Source organism: Formica exsecta, unplaced genomic scaffold (genome assembly GCF_003651465.1).
Source record: "Formica exsecta isolate Colony F162 unplaced genomic scaffold, ASM365146v1 scaffold120, whole genome shotgun sequence".
Taxonomy (NCBI): Eukaryota; Metazoa; Arthropoda; class Insecta; order Hymenoptera; family Formicidae; genus Formica; species Formica exsecta.
The window spans coordinates 1,293,788-1,312,139 of record NW_021848537.1 but is presented as its reverse complement, the minus strand read 5'-3'; the positions used below and the strand labels follow the sequence as shown (position 1 = coordinate 1,312,139).

At 36.4% G+C, this 18,352-nt stretch overlaps 2 protein-coding genes across 4 annotated transcripts in view; one reads left to right on the top strand and one right to left on the bottom strand.

Annotated features, from left to right (window-relative positions):
• Positions 1-209: 209 nt before the first annotated feature.
• LOC115243528 (elongation factor Ts, mitochondrial) lies at positions 210-2,279 on the bottom strand. Of its 3 annotated transcripts, none has more exons than XM_029820618.1 (4): positions 2,199-2,279; positions 1,425-1,580; positions 806-1,337; positions 210-712 (listed from the first exon to the last, which is right to left on the bottom strand). In XM_029820618.1, the coding sequence occupies exons 2-4, from the start codon at positions 1,578-1,580 to the stop codon at positions 489-491; spliced, it is 912 nt and encodes a 303-aa protein (XP_029676478.1). In that variant the 5' UTR covers positions 2,199-2,279; the 3' UTR covers positions 210-488. The 3 variants fall into 3 exon arrangements, with proteins under 3 accessions (XP_029676478.1, XP_029676486.1, XP_029676496.1); XM_029820626.1 differs by having other exon boundaries at positions 1,975-2,206; XM_029820636.1 differs by lacking the exon at positions 2,199-2,279 and adding an exon at positions 1,788-1,929.
• A 981-nt stretch (positions 2,280-3,260) lies between these two features.
• LOC115241966 (dynein heavy chain 7, axonemal-like) overlaps positions 3,261-18,352 on the top strand; it is a 23,165-nt gene continuing 8,073 nt past the window's right edge. The window contains exons 1-24 of the mRNA XM_029817967.1: positions 3,261-3,499; positions 3,887-4,251; positions 4,724-4,899; positions 5,294-5,443; positions 6,117-6,305; positions 6,557-6,660; positions 6,747-7,016; positions 7,230-7,534; positions 7,859-8,213; positions 8,361-8,834; positions 9,019-9,399; positions 9,758-10,194; positions 10,274-10,389; positions 10,482-11,304; positions 11,468-12,030; positions 12,298-12,495; positions 12,707-12,838; positions 13,183-13,726; positions 14,017-14,528; positions 14,799-15,145; positions 15,505-15,891; positions 16,089-16,707; positions 17,149-17,337; positions 17,679-18,208. Coding sequence (XP_029673827.1) covers positions 3,261-3,499; positions 3,887-4,251; positions 4,724-4,899; positions 5,294-5,443; positions 6,117-6,305; positions 6,557-6,660; positions 6,747-7,016; positions 7,230-7,534; positions 7,859-8,213; positions 8,361-8,834; positions 9,019-9,399; positions 9,758-10,194; positions 10,274-10,389; positions 10,482-11,304; positions 11,468-12,030; positions 12,298-12,495; positions 12,707-12,838; positions 13,183-13,726; positions 14,017-14,528; positions 14,799-15,145; positions 15,505-15,891; positions 16,089-16,707; positions 17,149-17,337; positions 17,679-18,208 — 8,405 coding nt within the window. The remainder of the gene's footprint in view (positions 3,500-3,886; positions 4,252-4,723; positions 4,900-5,293; positions 5,444-6,116; positions 6,306-6,556; positions 6,661-6,746; positions 7,017-7,229; positions 7,535-7,858; positions 8,214-8,360; positions 8,835-9,018; positions 9,400-9,757; positions 10,195-10,273; positions 10,390-10,481; positions 11,305-11,467; positions 12,031-12,297; positions 12,496-12,706; positions 12,839-13,182; positions 13,727-14,016; positions 14,529-14,798; positions 15,146-15,504; positions 15,892-16,088; positions 16,708-17,148; positions 17,338-17,678; positions 18,209-18,352) is intronic.

Below are 18,352 nucleotides of genomic sequence, written 5' to 3'. Positions count from 1 at the left end.
TTGAACATTTTTATGCAAATGATTTTGGTAATACGTCAATCGATAAAATAAAAAAAAATATAGATAGAAGTATTAAAGAGGATCAATATAATAATTTAAACTACATTAATATTTAAACTGTATTAAAATTCAGAAATCATATATTAAAAGTTATTTTAATATAAACTAAAAGGGTGAGATATAATTATAATAATATTAATTTAGATTTGATACTAAGATATTATCGATTTTATTATACATGATATACTGTACATAGCAATATGATTTAATATTTTTCTATTCTTTTCATTTGGACATTTGCTGTCTACGACAAAGTTATGCGAGTTGCTCTTCATATAGCAGTCTTTCTTTTTCGATTCTTTTTCAATCTTATAATAAAAATAATAACTATCATCATCATGTACTATCGTAAAAATTATTATTAATGGAAAATGTGATATATAATCGAAATAACGCATGATGACCCTTCATAGATATTGAAATCGATTTCAGCCGCAAGTCTGAATACTCTCTATTGTCGGTTCTTCGTCGAGATTCTCACCAACTTCGAAGCGCGCAAAATCGATGATCTCAGTTTCTGTCTCTACTAGCAATTGCTGTACAGAGACAGAGGGATCAAGTAGGAATTCCTGATAGATCATGCAGGGCTCCTCGTCCACATTATTATGCGGCTCGTCCACTTGTGGATTTCCAATCTTCTGTGGGTCCATACCTATGGGCAGAAACAATTACAAGAATATTTTTTCCTTTTCTTTCTTTTTAATTCAATTCCTTTGATTACCTTTGTGATAAAAAAAACACTTACCAATGATATGCTGACAGAGTTGCATGCCCAGTATATTGTCCTTATTCTTGCATTTGACAGCGATAAGGACACCATATTTGCCAAAGGAAACGGGTATGGGATTCATAGGTGTTGGATGCGTGCAACCAAACAGTGTCACGTCCGGCGATTGAATACTGATGGCCAAAGCGCGTCTCAGTTTGATGTTCTCGCCCACATCGCCAATGGTTAGAGCGGAATGATCACCCAAGCTCTTGCCATCCACAGCTGACAAGATTTTAAGATTGTCCGCATGGAATACAGTTCGCTGCACTTCGTCTTGAATTTCTTGGGACTTTGCATGGTTTAATACGGCAGCGGCTACCGTTTCTGCGAGACCGTGAAATTTCTTGTTTTGCGCCACAAAATCAGTCTCGCAGTTAATCTCTGCCAATGCAGCGTATTGTCCATCAATGGTCACTGTGATAAGGCCTTGACTGGTATTGCGACCTTGTAGTTTGGCCGCCTGTGTCCAACCGTGCTGTTGCGCCTGTTCCTTTAGCCATTTCTCAGCCTGGAGCAAGAAGGGACTAAGAGATTCCATCATTTAGTCAATTAAAGCCATAATGTGCTTAAATGAATCTATATCTCTATCTTTTACCTTTTCTAAATCATTCTCGTGCAATTGCAAAGCTTTCTTGCAGTTTTCCAAGGTATAACCAGTCTTTTTGCGCAGCTTTTGTAGTGGGGATTTCTTTGTTGCCTGCCATAGCAAGCTGTTTGTGTGAATCAAGCGGAATATCCGTGCTGGAATCATCTAGAATATATTATCAACATTAATTACACAGGAGTATTGAAAGAAATAAAAATTTATTAACTTAGGCAACTACATCTTAAAGCTACGATTATTTAACAATTGTGACGACAATTTAACAATTGTGGAGCACAAAGAAAAAAATGTCATCATGGATAAAATTTAATTTAACTTTTAGTAAAATATGCATTGTAAAAATTACAAAATTACATGGGTTATCTAATTTTTGGACACAGCGATAATTAGAATGAAGATGATTTCTCCATCTAATACATAACCTAAAAATTGCACGCAAGATGCAAGATTGCTCTTCGTTAAAGAAAAAAAGGGACGAGAGACGCGAAAGCGAAATGATTTTCTCGTTAATTAGGACATTCATGGGGTTCATTAATTATACCGCATCGATCAATCACGTTGCCTAGAAACTGCAATCGAGGATGCAGTTTGCGATTAATGCAGATTCTGGAACGCGATTGACAAGCGAAGACACGTGTAGCCGCGTAAACGTCAAGTTGAAAATTAACCACGCGAGATGCAAATACGCGAATAATTCGCGAGAGATCGCGCTCGTTTTTCAATTTTAAATATACATCGCGATCGTTTAGTGATGCAAACACTCACCGTGCATAGAGGTTAGAGTCGTGAGATCTATAGTATACTGAAGTAAGCCTTCCCTATACTATCTTATAGAAAATCGAGGCCGGAATTAGAAAGAGACACGTATATTTGGTTGGATTTCTGTCTCCTTTTTAGATATCATCTGAACTAAAAACATTTCTCATCGGATATTTAGCTATAAAAGCGATGCAGCTTCCGGGAAATGTTTCGGTTTTATTTATGAATTTAAAATTTAAACAATTAAATTGGAAATGGTTGTCAATTATTAATTTTTTTTTAATTCGTAAAGTATATATGAAGTCAATGTTTTTGACACTATAATGTTAAATAGTATCAACCAATCAGCGAACAGCTGACAAAGATAACGATCCATCCAGTATGTATGTATCCTTTTCTACGAATTGGGTCATTCCTTCACTCTTGAAGGCTTACTCCAGTATGTTATAGACACAGGTTATAGAGCTCAACGAATAAAGTGACAATCATAGACATAGTATATCTAGATCGAGCGTTTGCCTTTATTTAAGGAGTGGGGGTCGATGCCCACGTAGAAAAGGACATACTCTGTTTCGTGCCCCTTTTATTACAATATTCTTAAAAAAATTATTAAAGTAATATATTCAAATATATAAAATGTTTTAACATAAAAATATATTATTATATATTTTTAAGACATTATCTCTTATCAAAAAATAAAATTGAGAATTATTTAAGATCAAGATGATAAAAGTCATATATGTGTATTTTTTAATATAAACAATTAACAAATTTATATAAAAATAATTATATATACTCTTTTATTATACTTTATAAATATTGTATTTCAAAGAAATATTCTTGTATTTTCTATCTGTGTAGATTTCTTTATGTCAATATCTGTATAGATATATTTTATTATTCAAAAATAATTAATATTTATTGTAATTAAAATATCTAATCTTGTGAAAAGAGCGAGCATAAATAAAATTGCTTCACATTTTTATAATTTAATGATTTTATTACATATTTTCCAGAGATCTATTAAGTGCCGTTTTATGACATTAATTGTTCTAATTACAATTGAATATGGAAAGTTCTCATACAAAGGGAACGAAAATGCGAAAATACCAATCCGAGGATACGATTCGAATACCAAAGATCCTCGATACAAAAGTGGAACCATTATTTTCCTTGCCGTCCGACTTGATGAGCCCTAAAAGGTGTAAGAGAAAAAGAAAAGAATTGATTAGAATGAAAGGAAAGGTGCAAAAATTCCACGAGGGTTCTTACACCGCGAAACGTCTTCGTGAAGAGAATTTTCGCAGGTATAAAAAAAAAGGAAAATTGAGTATATATTCTTATAAACTTATATTTTTAAATAACTAAAAATTTTTATTTTTATATAACAATTAAAGTTAATAATTAAGATAAATATTCAAGTAACAATTAAAATGTTTATATTTGACGTTACGTAAATATGTATTTTAATTACTAACTCTTTATATAGTTTAAATCATTTCTATTACAAATTTCTCTCTCCAATAAATTTGTGAATATTTTATTCACTTGTATTATTTTACGATAAAATTAACTTAATAAAATTATAAAGGAACAATGCACATTTGCAAAAAAAGCGATTTGAATGCATTAAATAAATAATGAATTTTTTTCTGGGTAAGGATTCGACACTTTAAACGAATCTGTTTTATTAGATATGTGGTAGGCTTGATAGTGAAACCAGAGTTGCCGGCAAAGGACATAGATCTGAGCGACGATAGGGACGTCAATAGATATTATTATTACATTTGCAACGGAGTTGATACGATTCATACGGCGAGCATCGAACAGGTCTTCGTCGAGGCGATACTCGACCTGGTTCCCAGCAACTTGCGCGATCAATTTCCCGATTTTGCCAATAATTTAATGATCGAAATCAAGGAAGACTTTACAAAGAACATCAAAAAGGCCATTGTCGAATTTGCACTCACTGATCCTTCCGAAGAATATTCTTCAGAGGTTGGTCATTTTGCAAAAATCGAGAATTGTATTAAAAGTAAAGAATTTGACAGTTGTCGATGTAAAAATTATAAAGATATCTAGGAATAAATTTAATGGTAATAATTAATTTTATTTGAGAGAACTAAAACGGTAATTATATTATAAAATATGAAGCTTTTTGTATATAGAAAATTTTTGATTTTATATAAAATTTTGATAAAATCTTTTAATACTCAGAATATAATTTAAGCAATTGTAACGACAAAGTATTATATTAATTATTTCATTATTTTAATAACGTTATATGCTGATTTTATAAAAATTTCATTGCTGATATTTGCAATTAAAATTACAGTTTGATGCGATCGGGGAAGATGAGCGACGCGTTCAGCCGGATTTTTGGAGACACATAGAACACTGTCGCGAAATTTTACGCGACGATTTATATCTAATAAATCCGTGTATGCGAATGACTCTGGATTACTGGGTTCGTGATTACAGGTATTGAATTATGCATGCAACTCGCTATCACTATCGCATTTCCATTTCAGTGGAAGATATCAAATTTTTCAGCAAATTTCGACTGATCAATTTAGAGTATATCACCGCCCACAGAGAAAGCTGGGATTTAATGAATTTTCATACCTTAATTACACATCAGATCGTTGCTAATAGGCGGATTTTGCGGAAAGACTGGTACAGCGAAATTCAAGAGATATTTCTCGTGGTAAAATAACTTTAATAATAATATAAAGTATTATTCTGTATTAAAAAGAATAATTAAAAGAAATTGACGAATTAATTATTTTCTTCGCGATTCTTATTTTATATTTATTTTTTATTGTGTGCATAAATTAGGCATTTATTTATTTATTTTTATTTATTTAGATAATTATTTATCTATTAATTTAATTCGATAGTATTAAAAGTGCTGAAAATATATTAGCTCTTTCTAACACTTTCTTTATTTTCTCTGTTTATTTATCTATTAATTTCACAGGACAAATTATTACAACTCATAAATTTAATTAAATTTTCTTTTAAAGGCGAGATATATTGAGGATGAGAAATAAATTTTCTCATCCGATTCTTCTCTCTATCTCAATCCTATTCCTTTGCAGAACAATAGGAAGAAACTGGTGCCTAGCCTGTTACGTCGCAAGCAATTCAAGCGGTTCTTCGATTGCGCCGGCAAGTTGATGGAGTCGCATCTTTTAAAAGCTTGCAAGCACTCTCTGCGGGATTTCATTAATTATGTCGTAGACGGCAAGGTGAATATATACGTATCTACCGCGATCGATCGATGCGAAATCATTGCCTGATGAGGAAAGCGGCACGTCTGTGCTTCCTTCCTCCGTTTATCCTATCGCTCGCTATAGGAACATTCCGTTATTCGACACAATTTTCATCAATTTCTGCTTATCGATACTTTTCATGGTTCGCTCGTCCGCTCTCTCTTTGAGTTTCATCGCGCGTGTAACGCCTATTTTATAGCAAATAATTAAAGATTTTAAAATAATATTAAACTTTTTATTATTATAAGTTAATTATAAATTATTATTATAAAAATAATTTTCTCTTTCTATAAAATAAAACTGTTTCGATAATATTTTGGGAAGATTGCAGATTTTATTTTTTTATGGAGAATTTTAATAAAAATTTAAAAAATTTTTTGGAATCTTATATAATTTTTAGAATGAAAGAAATATTTTTTCTGCAAAAATAAAAAGTATTGATATTATGCAGAAAAATGATTTTTCTTAAAATTTATAGACATCTTTATATACATTTATTTTTAGCTTGATATTGCTTTTGCAGATAAACAAGCGTTATTTAGGAAACTAAATGTTTTTTGAAAAATTTTAATTTTTATTCTTTTATACTTCAATTTTCTGTAAAGTCTTCAAAATTAACGCTTCGGGAATGCATTCTGTTTTTCCACAGCCTGTAGCTTGCCGCTTTAAGGTGAACATTGCCATTGTCTCCAATGAGCTCGTCTTCGAACCGCCCTTCGATAAATTTAAGGAATCGCTTTGCGATATTCTCATGGCAATTTGCAACGCCGTGAGGAATTTTGAAAGATTGGAGACGCAACTCTACCTCGACTGGACGGGACCTCAAGAATTCCTCAAGGTTTCATATTATTAAATATAGCGGAGAACAACCGAGTGAGGAACTATTCCTCATTTTGAAATTTTTGATCGTAAAAGATAAAAATCATAGAATATAAAATATATTACTTATCCATATATGTTATAAAATAATTATTATAATTATTTATATATATAAAATTACGATGCAACCTTTCATATATGATAATTTGCGAATTAAAATGTGATTCGTTATTTAAATTTTTATTATAAACAGTTATGCCTTTTACACAGCCGCAGATATCTCAATACATCGTCGAGCAGCTCAAGAGACAAATAAATCAGCTGATCGATCGTGAAAAAGAAATCCCGGAGAAAAAGATGGAAGAATTGAAAAAGTGCTTATCGACTTTATTGCCGCCAATGATTGCGATGAAGCGTTTAATAATATATAATTCCTGTTTTTTTTTTTTTTTTTTTACAGATACGAATACCTTTTCAACAACCAAGAATTTAATCGGGCGGAAGCTTTCTTACAAGATGAGACCAAGAAACTGAAGGAATACGAGATAAAAATTAAGAGCTATCACGATCTCGCCGGAAGAATCCCGATCGAAATCGAAAAAACAGTCTTCGCGGGATTCTTCGAAGTTTCTCGCGCTGCTTTTGTCAAGACTATCGTGGAGAACATTGAACGCTTCAAAGAACTTTTAATTCGCCATCTTGTCGATAAATATCAAGATACGACGAAGAAGTAAATATTTAAATATTAAAAATTCTAGCTAATTCTTATCTCTTTCATTTTTCATACGTTTTTGTTATATATAATTTATTGTTAATTTATAAATTAGTGCAGTTTTTAAAAGTTATTTAAAGATTGATTAATATACTATATCTCATAACGATTATGTATTTTGCTATTTTCCCAAGAGAAAATTGAAACAATTTAGATTGTATCTATATCTAGTATCATAGCTGAATATGAAGCCATCTCCAAACGAGCTCTGACCCCACCTCCCAACACCGCGGCTTTGATGGAACTCATCAAGTTCATCCAAATTACCAATGACGTCACTATAAAAAGACTGGAGCTCAAGCTACTGAACGTGACGGAGCATATCTTGTTTCTGTCAGATTACTGGCTACTCACGGAAAGCGAAATAAGAAATAACAGTATGGCCTTTCAATGGTATCACAAGATACCCCAGATCTTTGAGGATAACCGGGTAATCGTGAAGAAGAAGACGCAGGAGTACCAAAATGCGTTGAGAGGTTGATACTCAACGATTATTTTATTATTTTTCTTTTTCACATAAATTTATTTTAAGAAATATCTAATTAGTAAAATTATTTTTATAATCAAGATTTTATTAGAAATGATTTAATTCTTTTCTTAACAATATTAATCATAGAAAAATGCAATGCTTGAATTTTTAGAGTAATAAATTAAATTTATATATATGTAAATCTCGCAAAATTATTATTTTTTAATTTTTATTTACGTTCGTTTTATTTATGTTTGTGTTGAACTTTGTAAGATATTATAATGCTATTATATCTGTACTATTACTTTATAATAAATATTTGTTTTTACAGTTAGATATCAAAAGTTCGAGGAGGAGTTGGACTCGTACACGAAACAAGTGGAAGAGGTGCAATATTGGGGCGACATCGAGGAGGTACACCGATATCAACGTAAGGCACAGCATCTGGAAGACCGGCTGATCATGGCGATGGACAAGATCGACAAGTTCAACGAGGAAGAGGCCTCCTTTGGCTGGGAGATTACGCAGTATCCTCTGCGAAAACGAATCGCCGACCGTCTGCAACCATTCAAGAAGCTTTTCGATACCGTCTGCGAGTTTTTGGCCAAATACGATAAGTGGATAAACAGCACGATTGGCATCTACAATCCTGAAGATATCGACAACGACGTGGGAAATTATTATAGGTCAATATGACGAAAAAAAAAAAATTATATTTAATAATATAATGACATTACAAAAGAGAGGATAAAATATAACATAAGAGAATTTATTGCGACACAAAATATTAATATTTTTTTTGGAGTTTTGATAAAATCAGACTCATGTTCTAGGATAATTTACAAGCTGGAGAAGGCGTTCCACGAACCAGACGTGCGGGATTTGGCGGCCACGGTTCGCGAGAGGATCGAGGATTTCAAGGATCGAATGCCGATTGTGATGACCCTTGGCAATCCGGGAATGAAGTCGCGGCACTGGGAACAAATCTCGGCAATCGTGGGCATTCCCATCAAGTTCGATCCGGATCTGACCCTGGGCAAGGTTCTGGCGATGGACCTGGACGCTTATATCGCGCAGTTCGAGGGCATCTCCGAGGCCGCCACGAAGGAGAACACTCTGGAGGTGGGCATGAACAAGATGCAACGGGACTGGACCGATCTGGTATTCACGGTGAATCCTTACAAGGACACCGGCACCTACGTTATCGCCGGCGTCGACGAGATACAACTCCTGCTTGACGATCATATCACGAAGACCGTCACCATCAGGAACTCGCCGTACATCAAGCCCTTCGAGATTAGAATATTGCAAGTTTAATTACAAAAATTTTTTATGTCGAAGATAATGCATTGACGTACCCGAACATATTATGTCTTACTTATATTAATTTATTCTATTTTGTTTTCTTATAATTTGTCTTTTTATTTATATATTGAAAGGAAAATAATAGAATTCGTAATTTATAATAAAGAATTTAATAATTGATTGCAGGAAATGGGATAAAACATTACATCTGCTGGAGGACATTCTGGACGAATGGTTAAAAGTACAGGGTACGTGGATGTACCTGGAACCAATTTTCACTTCGCCGGACATTCAACAACAGATGCCGGAAGAAGGAAGAAAATTCGCACAAGTCGATAAGATATGGCGGGACATTATGAAGAACGTCTATAGCGATCCTCATGTTCTCGTCGTCGTCCAGATCGACAAGATGCTGGAGCGGCTGAAGAAAGGTTTCGTATTACTGGAACTTATCCAGAAAGGACTGAATGAATACTTGGAGAAGAAGAGATTATTCTTCCCAAGATTTTTCTTCCTCTCCAACGACGAGCTGCTGGAAATTCTTTCCGAGACGAAGGATCCCACGCGGTAATTTATTTATAATTATCAATAAATAATAAATGTATAGCAATTATAAAATTAACAAACAACTTTTTAGTTTCTTTCCTTACGCATCTATAATATATAATAATTTAAATTTCGTGTAAAATAAAATAATATCTTATACTTATTTTATTTCTTTTTAAATTTGTATTCTTATTTTAATTTCAATTTTAATTTTAATAAAAGTAGAGAAAAGAAGATTGTTTCTTTACTCTTTAATTTTTCTAAATAAATTGCAATTCTAATTTAAATAAAATATATGTTTGATTTCAATATCTAACTTCAATGATTTTGACAATATATATATATAAACGTTATTATATATTATTATATTATTTTTTAGGGTGCAGCCACATCTGAAGAAGTGTTTCGAGGGTATAGCCCGATTAAAGTTCAACGAGGACCTCGAGATATTGGCGATGCGATCCGCGGAAGGCGAGGAGGTCGAGATCCTGGTAATAATATCCACCTCCGCTGCCAGGGGACAGGTCGAGAGATGGCTGATCGAGCTAGAGACGGAGATGCGGAAGAGCATCCGTCACATGGTGTATCAAGCGATCCTGGCATATCATATGAAGAAGAGGACAGCCTGGGTCCTCGAATGGCCTGGTCAGACCGTCCTCTGTGTGGGTCAAACATATTGGACGCAACAAGTCGAGGAGGCTATGCTGGAGGGAGTGGACGGCTTGAAAAGATACTTGGACCAGAGCCAAGAGGAACTGAACGATATCATTCTCCTGATCAGAAGCACTCTCTCCAAGCAGAATCGCGTTACATTAGGTATCACGAAATTTTCTGAAAGTTTGGGAAATAATATGTCGAAGAATATATGTTAATATTATGTGCTAATGTTTTTTAGAGGCTCTGGTTACTCTAGATGTTCACAGCAAGGACGTTCTCACGGAACTGTACAAGGAACAAGTGATCAAAAATACCGACTTCAGATGGCTGTGTGTACTTAGATACTACTGGCTGGTATAAACACTTAATAATATTAAATAAATAATATTGAATCGGGCTTTTTATAAAATATATTTCAATAATTTAATATCTCTCTAATTTTCTAGGAAGATAACATGTGGGCGTACATGATCAACTCGTACATACGTTATGGCTGCGAGTATCTCGGCAACACGTCTCGTCTAGTGATCACCCCTTTGACAGATCGATGCTATCGCACCCTCTTCGGTGCCCTGAGCCTTCATCTGGGCGGGGCGCCTGAGGGACCAGCTGGTACCGGTAAAACGGAGACCACGAAGGACCTGGCGAAGGCAGTGGCGAAGCAGTGCGTAGTCTTCAACTGCTCCGAGGGTCTCGACTACATCGCACTGGGCAAGTTCTTTAAGGGTCTCGCTTCCTGCGGCGCCTGGTCCTGCTTCGACGAGTTTAATCGCATCGACCTGGAGGTCCTGTCGGTGGTGGCGCAGCAGATCCTGACGATCCAATGCGCCATCAACGCCGGTGCCGAGAAGATGATCTTCGAGGGTACCGAGATCTACCTCGACCACACCTGCGCTATCTTTATCACCATGAATCCCGGCTACGCTGGCAGAACCGAGCTACCCGATAATCTCAAGGCTCTCTTCCGGCCCGTTGCCATGATGGTGCCCGATTATGCCCTTATCGCGGAGAACACTCTATATTCTTATGGTTTTTATAACGGCCGGCCTTTGGCCGTGAAGATCGTTACCGCTTACAAACTCTGCTCGGAGCAGCTCAGCAGTCAGCCTCACTATGATTACGGTATGAGGGCTGTTAAGTCCGTGCTGATCGCTGCTGGCAATCTGAAACTTCGCTATCCTGAAGAGTCCGAGGATATCTTAATGCTAAGAAGTATTCTGGATGTTAATCTGCCCAAGTTTTTGGTCCACGATTTGCCGCTCTTCGAAGGTAAAAAATTTTCTAATTTAGTGCGTGTATTATATATACATATATTTGATTTGAGTCATCTATCTTATTTTATAAACATTTGCAATAAAAAAAAATTAAAAGAAGTAAAGTAAACTGAGTAATCATTTTACTTAGCAATAGAATAATATTTTTCTGTGTGCAGGAATAGCCTCGGATCTGTTTCCGGGTGTCATGCTACCAACGCCAGATTACACGCACATAGACGCGTGCACCCGTGACGCCTGTGCCGCGGCAAATCTGCAATGCACGGATTACTTCCTCGAGAAGATCTACCAGATTTACGAAATGATGATTGTCCGTCACGGCTTCATGATTGTCGGGTTTCCGTTCGGAGGCAAGACGTCGGCCTATCGGATACTGGCCGACTGTCTCGGCCTCCTGGAGGACAGGGGGTTGATGGACGAACATCGCGTGGAGATCACCGTTATCAATCCCAAAGCCATTACGATGGGCCAGCTATACGGACAGTTCGATCCCGCCTCGCACGAATGGAGCGACGGTGTCCTGGCGGTGTCCTATCGCGCCTTTGCTTCTTCCGTTAATCTCAACAGAAAGTGGCTGGTATTCGATGGGCCGGTGGACGCTCTCTGGATCGAGAGCATGAACACCGTACTGGACGACAATAAGAAACTCTGTCTCACTTCCGGGGAAATCATACATCTCGCACCCACGACAAACCTGATCTTCGAACCTATGGATTTAGAGGTTCCATAATGATCGTAATTTACCAAATAAGTCTCCGGGGGAGAAATAATTATTTGTGAAATCTGATTTGTATATATATAATTATTAATTAAATTAAGTTATTCATTTAATTAAATTATAAAATAAAATAAAATAATTAATTTAATTAAATTATTAAATTAAATGTTAATAATTTATTATAATACAAATTATGAAACATAATAATCAAAAATTATTTTTTATAACTATGATTTTGTTAAAATGCGTTATTAACATTCTTCTCATCAGGTTGCATCGCCTGCCACGGTTTCCCGATGCGGCATGATTTATATGGAGCCGGTGAGTCTGGGCTGGACGCCGCTTTTGATCTCGTGGCTTAACACATTACCGCCATCATTCACTGAGCACATTAAAAATCATTTGAAGGACATGTATCTACGATTTTGCCCGCCTCTGTTGCATCTGATCCGCCGTTGCGGTGCGAGAGTAAGTGTCATTCAAATTTTTTTCCTCCGATATTTCAAGCATTCAGATTTCTTTAAATGCACCAGTGTCTTAAGAATTTTTTTATATAAAAGAGCAAAATATTTATTATTAGAAAGGACACATAAAATTCGCGCGCGAATTAGAAGTTTCGAAGAAACTTATCTTGGTTCTGCCGGAAGTTAAGAAATTTTTATAATTTCTTCGCCCGCAGGAAATAATAACGATGCCGGATGCCAATTTAACGCGTTCGCTTATGTACATGTATGATTGTTTCCTCGACGATTTTTGCGACGCGAAATACGTGAGCATGCTTTTGGACTTGGACATGAGAGCGCAAGTGGAGGTAAGTCTAAATTATATGATTTTTCCAAAAATTATTGGTTGTCTTTTTAATTATACAGATCTTTTATACAGATTTATAACAAAATTCAATTTGTATTCATTTTTATTTATTTAAATTTATCTAATTAATCTTGGTTTAATCACAATTATAATATATAAAAATTGTCTTTATTAAAAAAATTTTTTATTTAAATAATAATTAATTATATTAAAGTAATAATCAATATTTATCGATCTTAATTTTATTATTTATATCTTTATTAAATCCATAATATTTTAATCATTTTTAAAAATTATATATTTAGTTTGTCGGGGAAGAGATTTTTAAGACGAATAGTTTGACAGGGCGTCTTCTTCTTCTCGTGCATCTGGGCGATGGGGGTGACGTTGATGATCAACTATCGCGAGTGGTTCAACGATCTCTTCAGGGCGTTAGTGGACCGCGAATTCCCGGAGGAAGTGCGGCAACGCTTCGGCATCTCGCCGGAAATTGGCAATCCAAAGGAACCCTACGTAGTGCCTTTACCGACCACCGGCTCGGTCTTTGATTACAAATACATCAAGGAGGGTAGTGGTAGGTGGAAACCTTGGCTGGAGGACCTGCAGGACGTCCCGCCGATTCCCAGGGACATGCCGGTTAATCAGATTATCATTTCAACGGTGGAGACCGTCCGTTACTTTCATCTCTTCCATTATCTCGTTCGTCATCACAAGCCGATTCTTCTAGTCGGGCCGACCGGCACTGGAAAATCCGTCTACATTATGGAGTTTCTGCTGAAGAAAAACAATCCTGAAGTCTTCTTGCCGCTCTTCGTGATATTTTCCGCACAGACGACAGCCAATCAGACGCAGGACATCATTATGAGCAAGCTGACCCGGAGGAGGAAAGGTTTGTGCCGATCGGTTTGAAATTAATTTATTGAAATTTATATTTTAAGGAAATTATTTTATATTTTACAGAATATTTTTTTAAGGGAATTATTTTATATTTTACAGAAAAATCTATTATTACAAATCACTTAAATATACTTTTGGATTCCATTATTGGAATCGTGTGTGATTGTATATTTCAATATAAATAGCAAATAAAATAAAAATTATTATCATAATAATTTTTTTAACTATTATTATAATCTCAATTATCATCATCTAATGATTATATATTTTTTTCATGATAAGGTTTGTACGGTGCGCCCCCGGGTCAGCACTGGGTGGTCTTCGTGGACGACATATCGATGCCGCAAAGGGAGGAATACGGGGCCCAGCCGCCCATCGAGCTCCTACGTCAATGGCTGGACCACTGGACCTGGTACGACCGGAGGGAGGTAGTGCCCATCAAACTCGTGGATATTCAACTGATGTGCGCGATGGGACCGCCCGCGGGCGGACGTGACGTTACGCCGAGATTTAAGCGGCACTTTGTCACCCTGGCGATTTCCGAGTTCGATGACGATGTCCTGATTACCATTTTCGGCACCATCACCTCCTGGTACTTCGCCACACGCGGTTTCCCGGAATTCTTCGAGCTGTACGTGGACCACATAGTCCACGGTACCCTCGACATATACAAGGAGACCAGGCAGAACCTTCTGCCGACCCCCGCCAAGTCGCATTATCTGTTTAATCTGCGTGATTTCTCACGCGTTATTCAAGGCGTGCTGCTTTCTGACCCCGATGTCATCACCAATGTGGTGCGAGATAAAATATTGGAAGATAAAAATAATATTGTATATTACACAAGAATACGTTTCTTTTTTTAATTCGCTTTCTCACCTCAAGAGAAAAATATAAGATAATAATTTGATTCACATCCATCTTCATTGTTATATCTTTCTCCTTGAGAGAAAGAGAGTGTCAATTATTCTTTTTTAAATATTTAAACTATTTTTACACATCATTTGTTTATATTTTATGCAAAATTAAATTAATATATTCTTTTATTTACCCAATCAATTTTTAAGATCTACTTGAAGCGTTTGTGGGTACACGAGGTGCTGCGAGTCTACGGAGATCGTTTGGTCGACGAGACCGACAGTAAATGGCTGGTGGAACAAATTCGGAAGACCATGAAAGATCGCATGTATGACGATATGGATGAATTGTTCTATGATTTAGTGGATGAGCCTCGCGCGCAGGTGACGGAAGTGCATCTGCGCAATCTCGTTTACTGCGACTTTCACGATCCGATTGCAGAGCGGAAGTTGTATATGGAAATTACAGATTGGAATGCGCTCGCCGAAGCGGTGGAAGAATATCTCACCGAGTATAATGATATCTCGAGAACTCCTATGGACTTGGTGCTCTTCAGGTATGGAATCATAATAAAAATCTACGAAATCAAGCAGTATCATAAAAAATATAAGAGAGAGAGAGAATAAAAAAAAATATAAAAGAGAGAGAGAGAGAGAGAGAGAGAGAGAGAGAGAGAGAGAGAGAGAGACATAAATTTAATTTAAGATTTTTCAAGAATTTCCAGAATTATTAATATGACTAAAAATTGTATTAATCATTGAAGGATAATTTAAAATATAAGACGAGTGATTATATATTAATCTGTAATTTCTTATAATAACGGATTTAATAACTTTCTCGACAGCTCGGTCAAGAAAGATCGATTTTAATAAATAAAAATGTATACATAAATAATTTAGATAATTTAATCTTTAGATTCGCGATAGAACATCTGTCAAAGATCTGTCGGGTGATGATGCAGCCGCGTAGCCACGCACTTTTGGTCGGCATGGGCGGTTCCGGTCGACAATCTCTGACGAAGCTGGCGACTCATATATCCGACTACGAGCTCTTCCAAGTGCAAATATCTCAGTTATACGGCATGATGGAATGGCACGAGGACCTGAAGAATATCTTGCGTAAGAGCGCTGCAAGCGACCTGCATACGGTCTTCCTCTTCATGGACACGCAGATCAAGGAGGAGACCTTTCTAGAAGATATCAGCAATCTCCTTAATTCCGGTGAGGTGCCCAATCTCTTCGCGGCCGATGAAAAATCCGAGATTTGCGAGAAAATGCGAATCATTGATCGACAAAGGGACAGGTATATTATTTCTCTGACGAAATATAAAATATTCCGTTGACCGAATAATTTAAATTTCTAATTAAATATATATGACAGTAATTATTAATGTGTCCCTTCAGTACAAATGCAATTTGCATATATCGAACTGTCAAATGCTTTTCCGGTGCTAAAAGTGATTTGGAGAATCGTGAATCTTCTCGATGAACGTATTCTAGGTCCGTGCAGACGGACGGCAGTCCGGTGGCGCTCTTCAACTTCTTCGTGCAGACGGTGCGCGAGAACCTGCACGTGGTGGTGACGATGTCGCCGATCGGCGATAGCTTTCGCACACGGGTCCGCAAGTTTCCCGCTCTGGTGAACTGCTGCACCATCGATTGGCTACAACAGTGGCCGAGGGACGCTCTGCTGGCGGTCGCGACGAAATTCCTCGGCGAGCTCGACATGCCGCAGGACGAGCGTCACGCTTGCATCGAGATGTGTCAATACTTCCACATGTCTACGCAAGACTTGACCAGGGACTACCTGAGACAAGTGAATCGTCACAATTACGTCACGCCGACGTCCTATCTCGAACTCATCAACACGTTCAAGGATCTGCTGAGTCGGAAGAGGAAAGAAGTGTTAGAGGGCAAGAAGCGATACGAGGCCGGTCTTGGTAGGCTGGACAGCACGCGCCAAGAGGTCAGCAAGATGCAGCAGATCCTGGTGGCTCTGCGGCCAAAGTTGCTAGTGGCTGCCAAGGACGTGGAAGGTATGTTCCTGAACGTACAGCAACAGAACGAGGAGGCTAGCGCAATGGAGCAAGTTGTTCAAAAGGATGAAAAGGCTGCTATGGTAAGAGCAGATCTCATATCAGTATATAATCAGTATATCTTATACAATTTGCAGTGTCCCCGGTATTATAATTAATTTGTTTATTTCAGTTATTTTATTGTTTTTATCGTTATTTGATTAATATTTTATAATTATTTCATGATTATTATAAATTTTATTTATTATAATTTTATATTGTAATTTTTTTAAATTTTTTTTTTAATTTTTAATATCTCACATTTGAGAATTTTTATATAGATAATATATGAATATAGATAATATGAATAAATAAATAAATATACAAAAATATACAAAATTTCTATGTTTTAAATTCAGTATATCTCATATTCAGAATGTGATCCGTTGATTTGTAATTCATGTTGAAATAACCATTTAATTATATTTTACTCTATATTTTGAGAAAATGATTAATTATATAATTTGCGTGCGATTTCGTATCAGATCGTTGCCGCGGAAGCCAAGGAGATTCGTGCCGAATGCGATGCAGATCTGCAGGAGGTGATGCCGATCCTGGATGCGGCAAATGAAGCTCTAAATACTCTGACCCCGCAGGACATCCAGATCGTTAAGTCCATGAAGCGACCACCGGCCGGCGTGCGATTGGTCATGGAAGCAGTTTGCATATTAAAAGTAAATTAAATACTTATAGTATTAATAAAAAATATGTTATTTTTTCCAGAAAAATTAAAAAAATTATTTATTGCAAAATATTACTTTCCTCAATCTTTCGATATTTAATTTTTGTACAAATATCACAAATATATAATAGAGAATAACATATAATTATATAATATCTCTAATTAAAAATTAAATTAAAATATGCTGTAAAATAAAATATAAAGATATACATCGTACTAATATACGTATAATAATAATGATATAAACTTATCTGTCAAAGTTTGAAAATCTATCAAAATTTTAAAATTCGATTGCAATTTTTCCTCGCATAAAAATCTGCTTAAAAATCGCAGGACGTGAAACCAGAGAAAGTACAAGGCCCGGAGGGTCCGATCGATGACTACTGGAAACCGTCGCTTCGCATTCTGGGCGATATACGGTTTCTGGAGTCCCTACTAAATTATGATAAGGACAACATCCCGGAGCGAATTATGACGAAGATTCGCACGACGATCTTAACGAATCCCAACTTCGATCCGGAACGAATCAGGCACGTATCAACCGCTTGCGAGGGCCTTTGTCGCTGGGTATTCGCGCTTTCGGAGTACGACAAGGTCGCCAAGGTGGTAGCGCCGAAGAAACAGGCACTTGCCAAAGCCGAGGCCGACTATTCCGCAGCGATGGAGCAGCTGAAGCTGAAGAGGAGCCAGCTACAAGAAGTGCGAAATCGACTGGCCAAGCTAGAGACTCTCTTGGCTCAACGAAAAGCCGAATATCAAGCGATGACCGATGAAGTGAAAGACTGCGAGGAAAAGCTGAGGAGAGCCGAGGAGCTCATCGGGGGCCTCGGTGGCGAATACACCAGATGGTCCGATACCGCCAAGTAAGAATTTTAAATTATTCGAGCCATTTTTTTGCATATATTTTGCATATATCTTAAAACGATTTAATCATCCTTTTTTATCTTTAAATATAGACATTAAATATAGATTAAGATTTATTCTTTGTGATTAATAATAAATTTTAT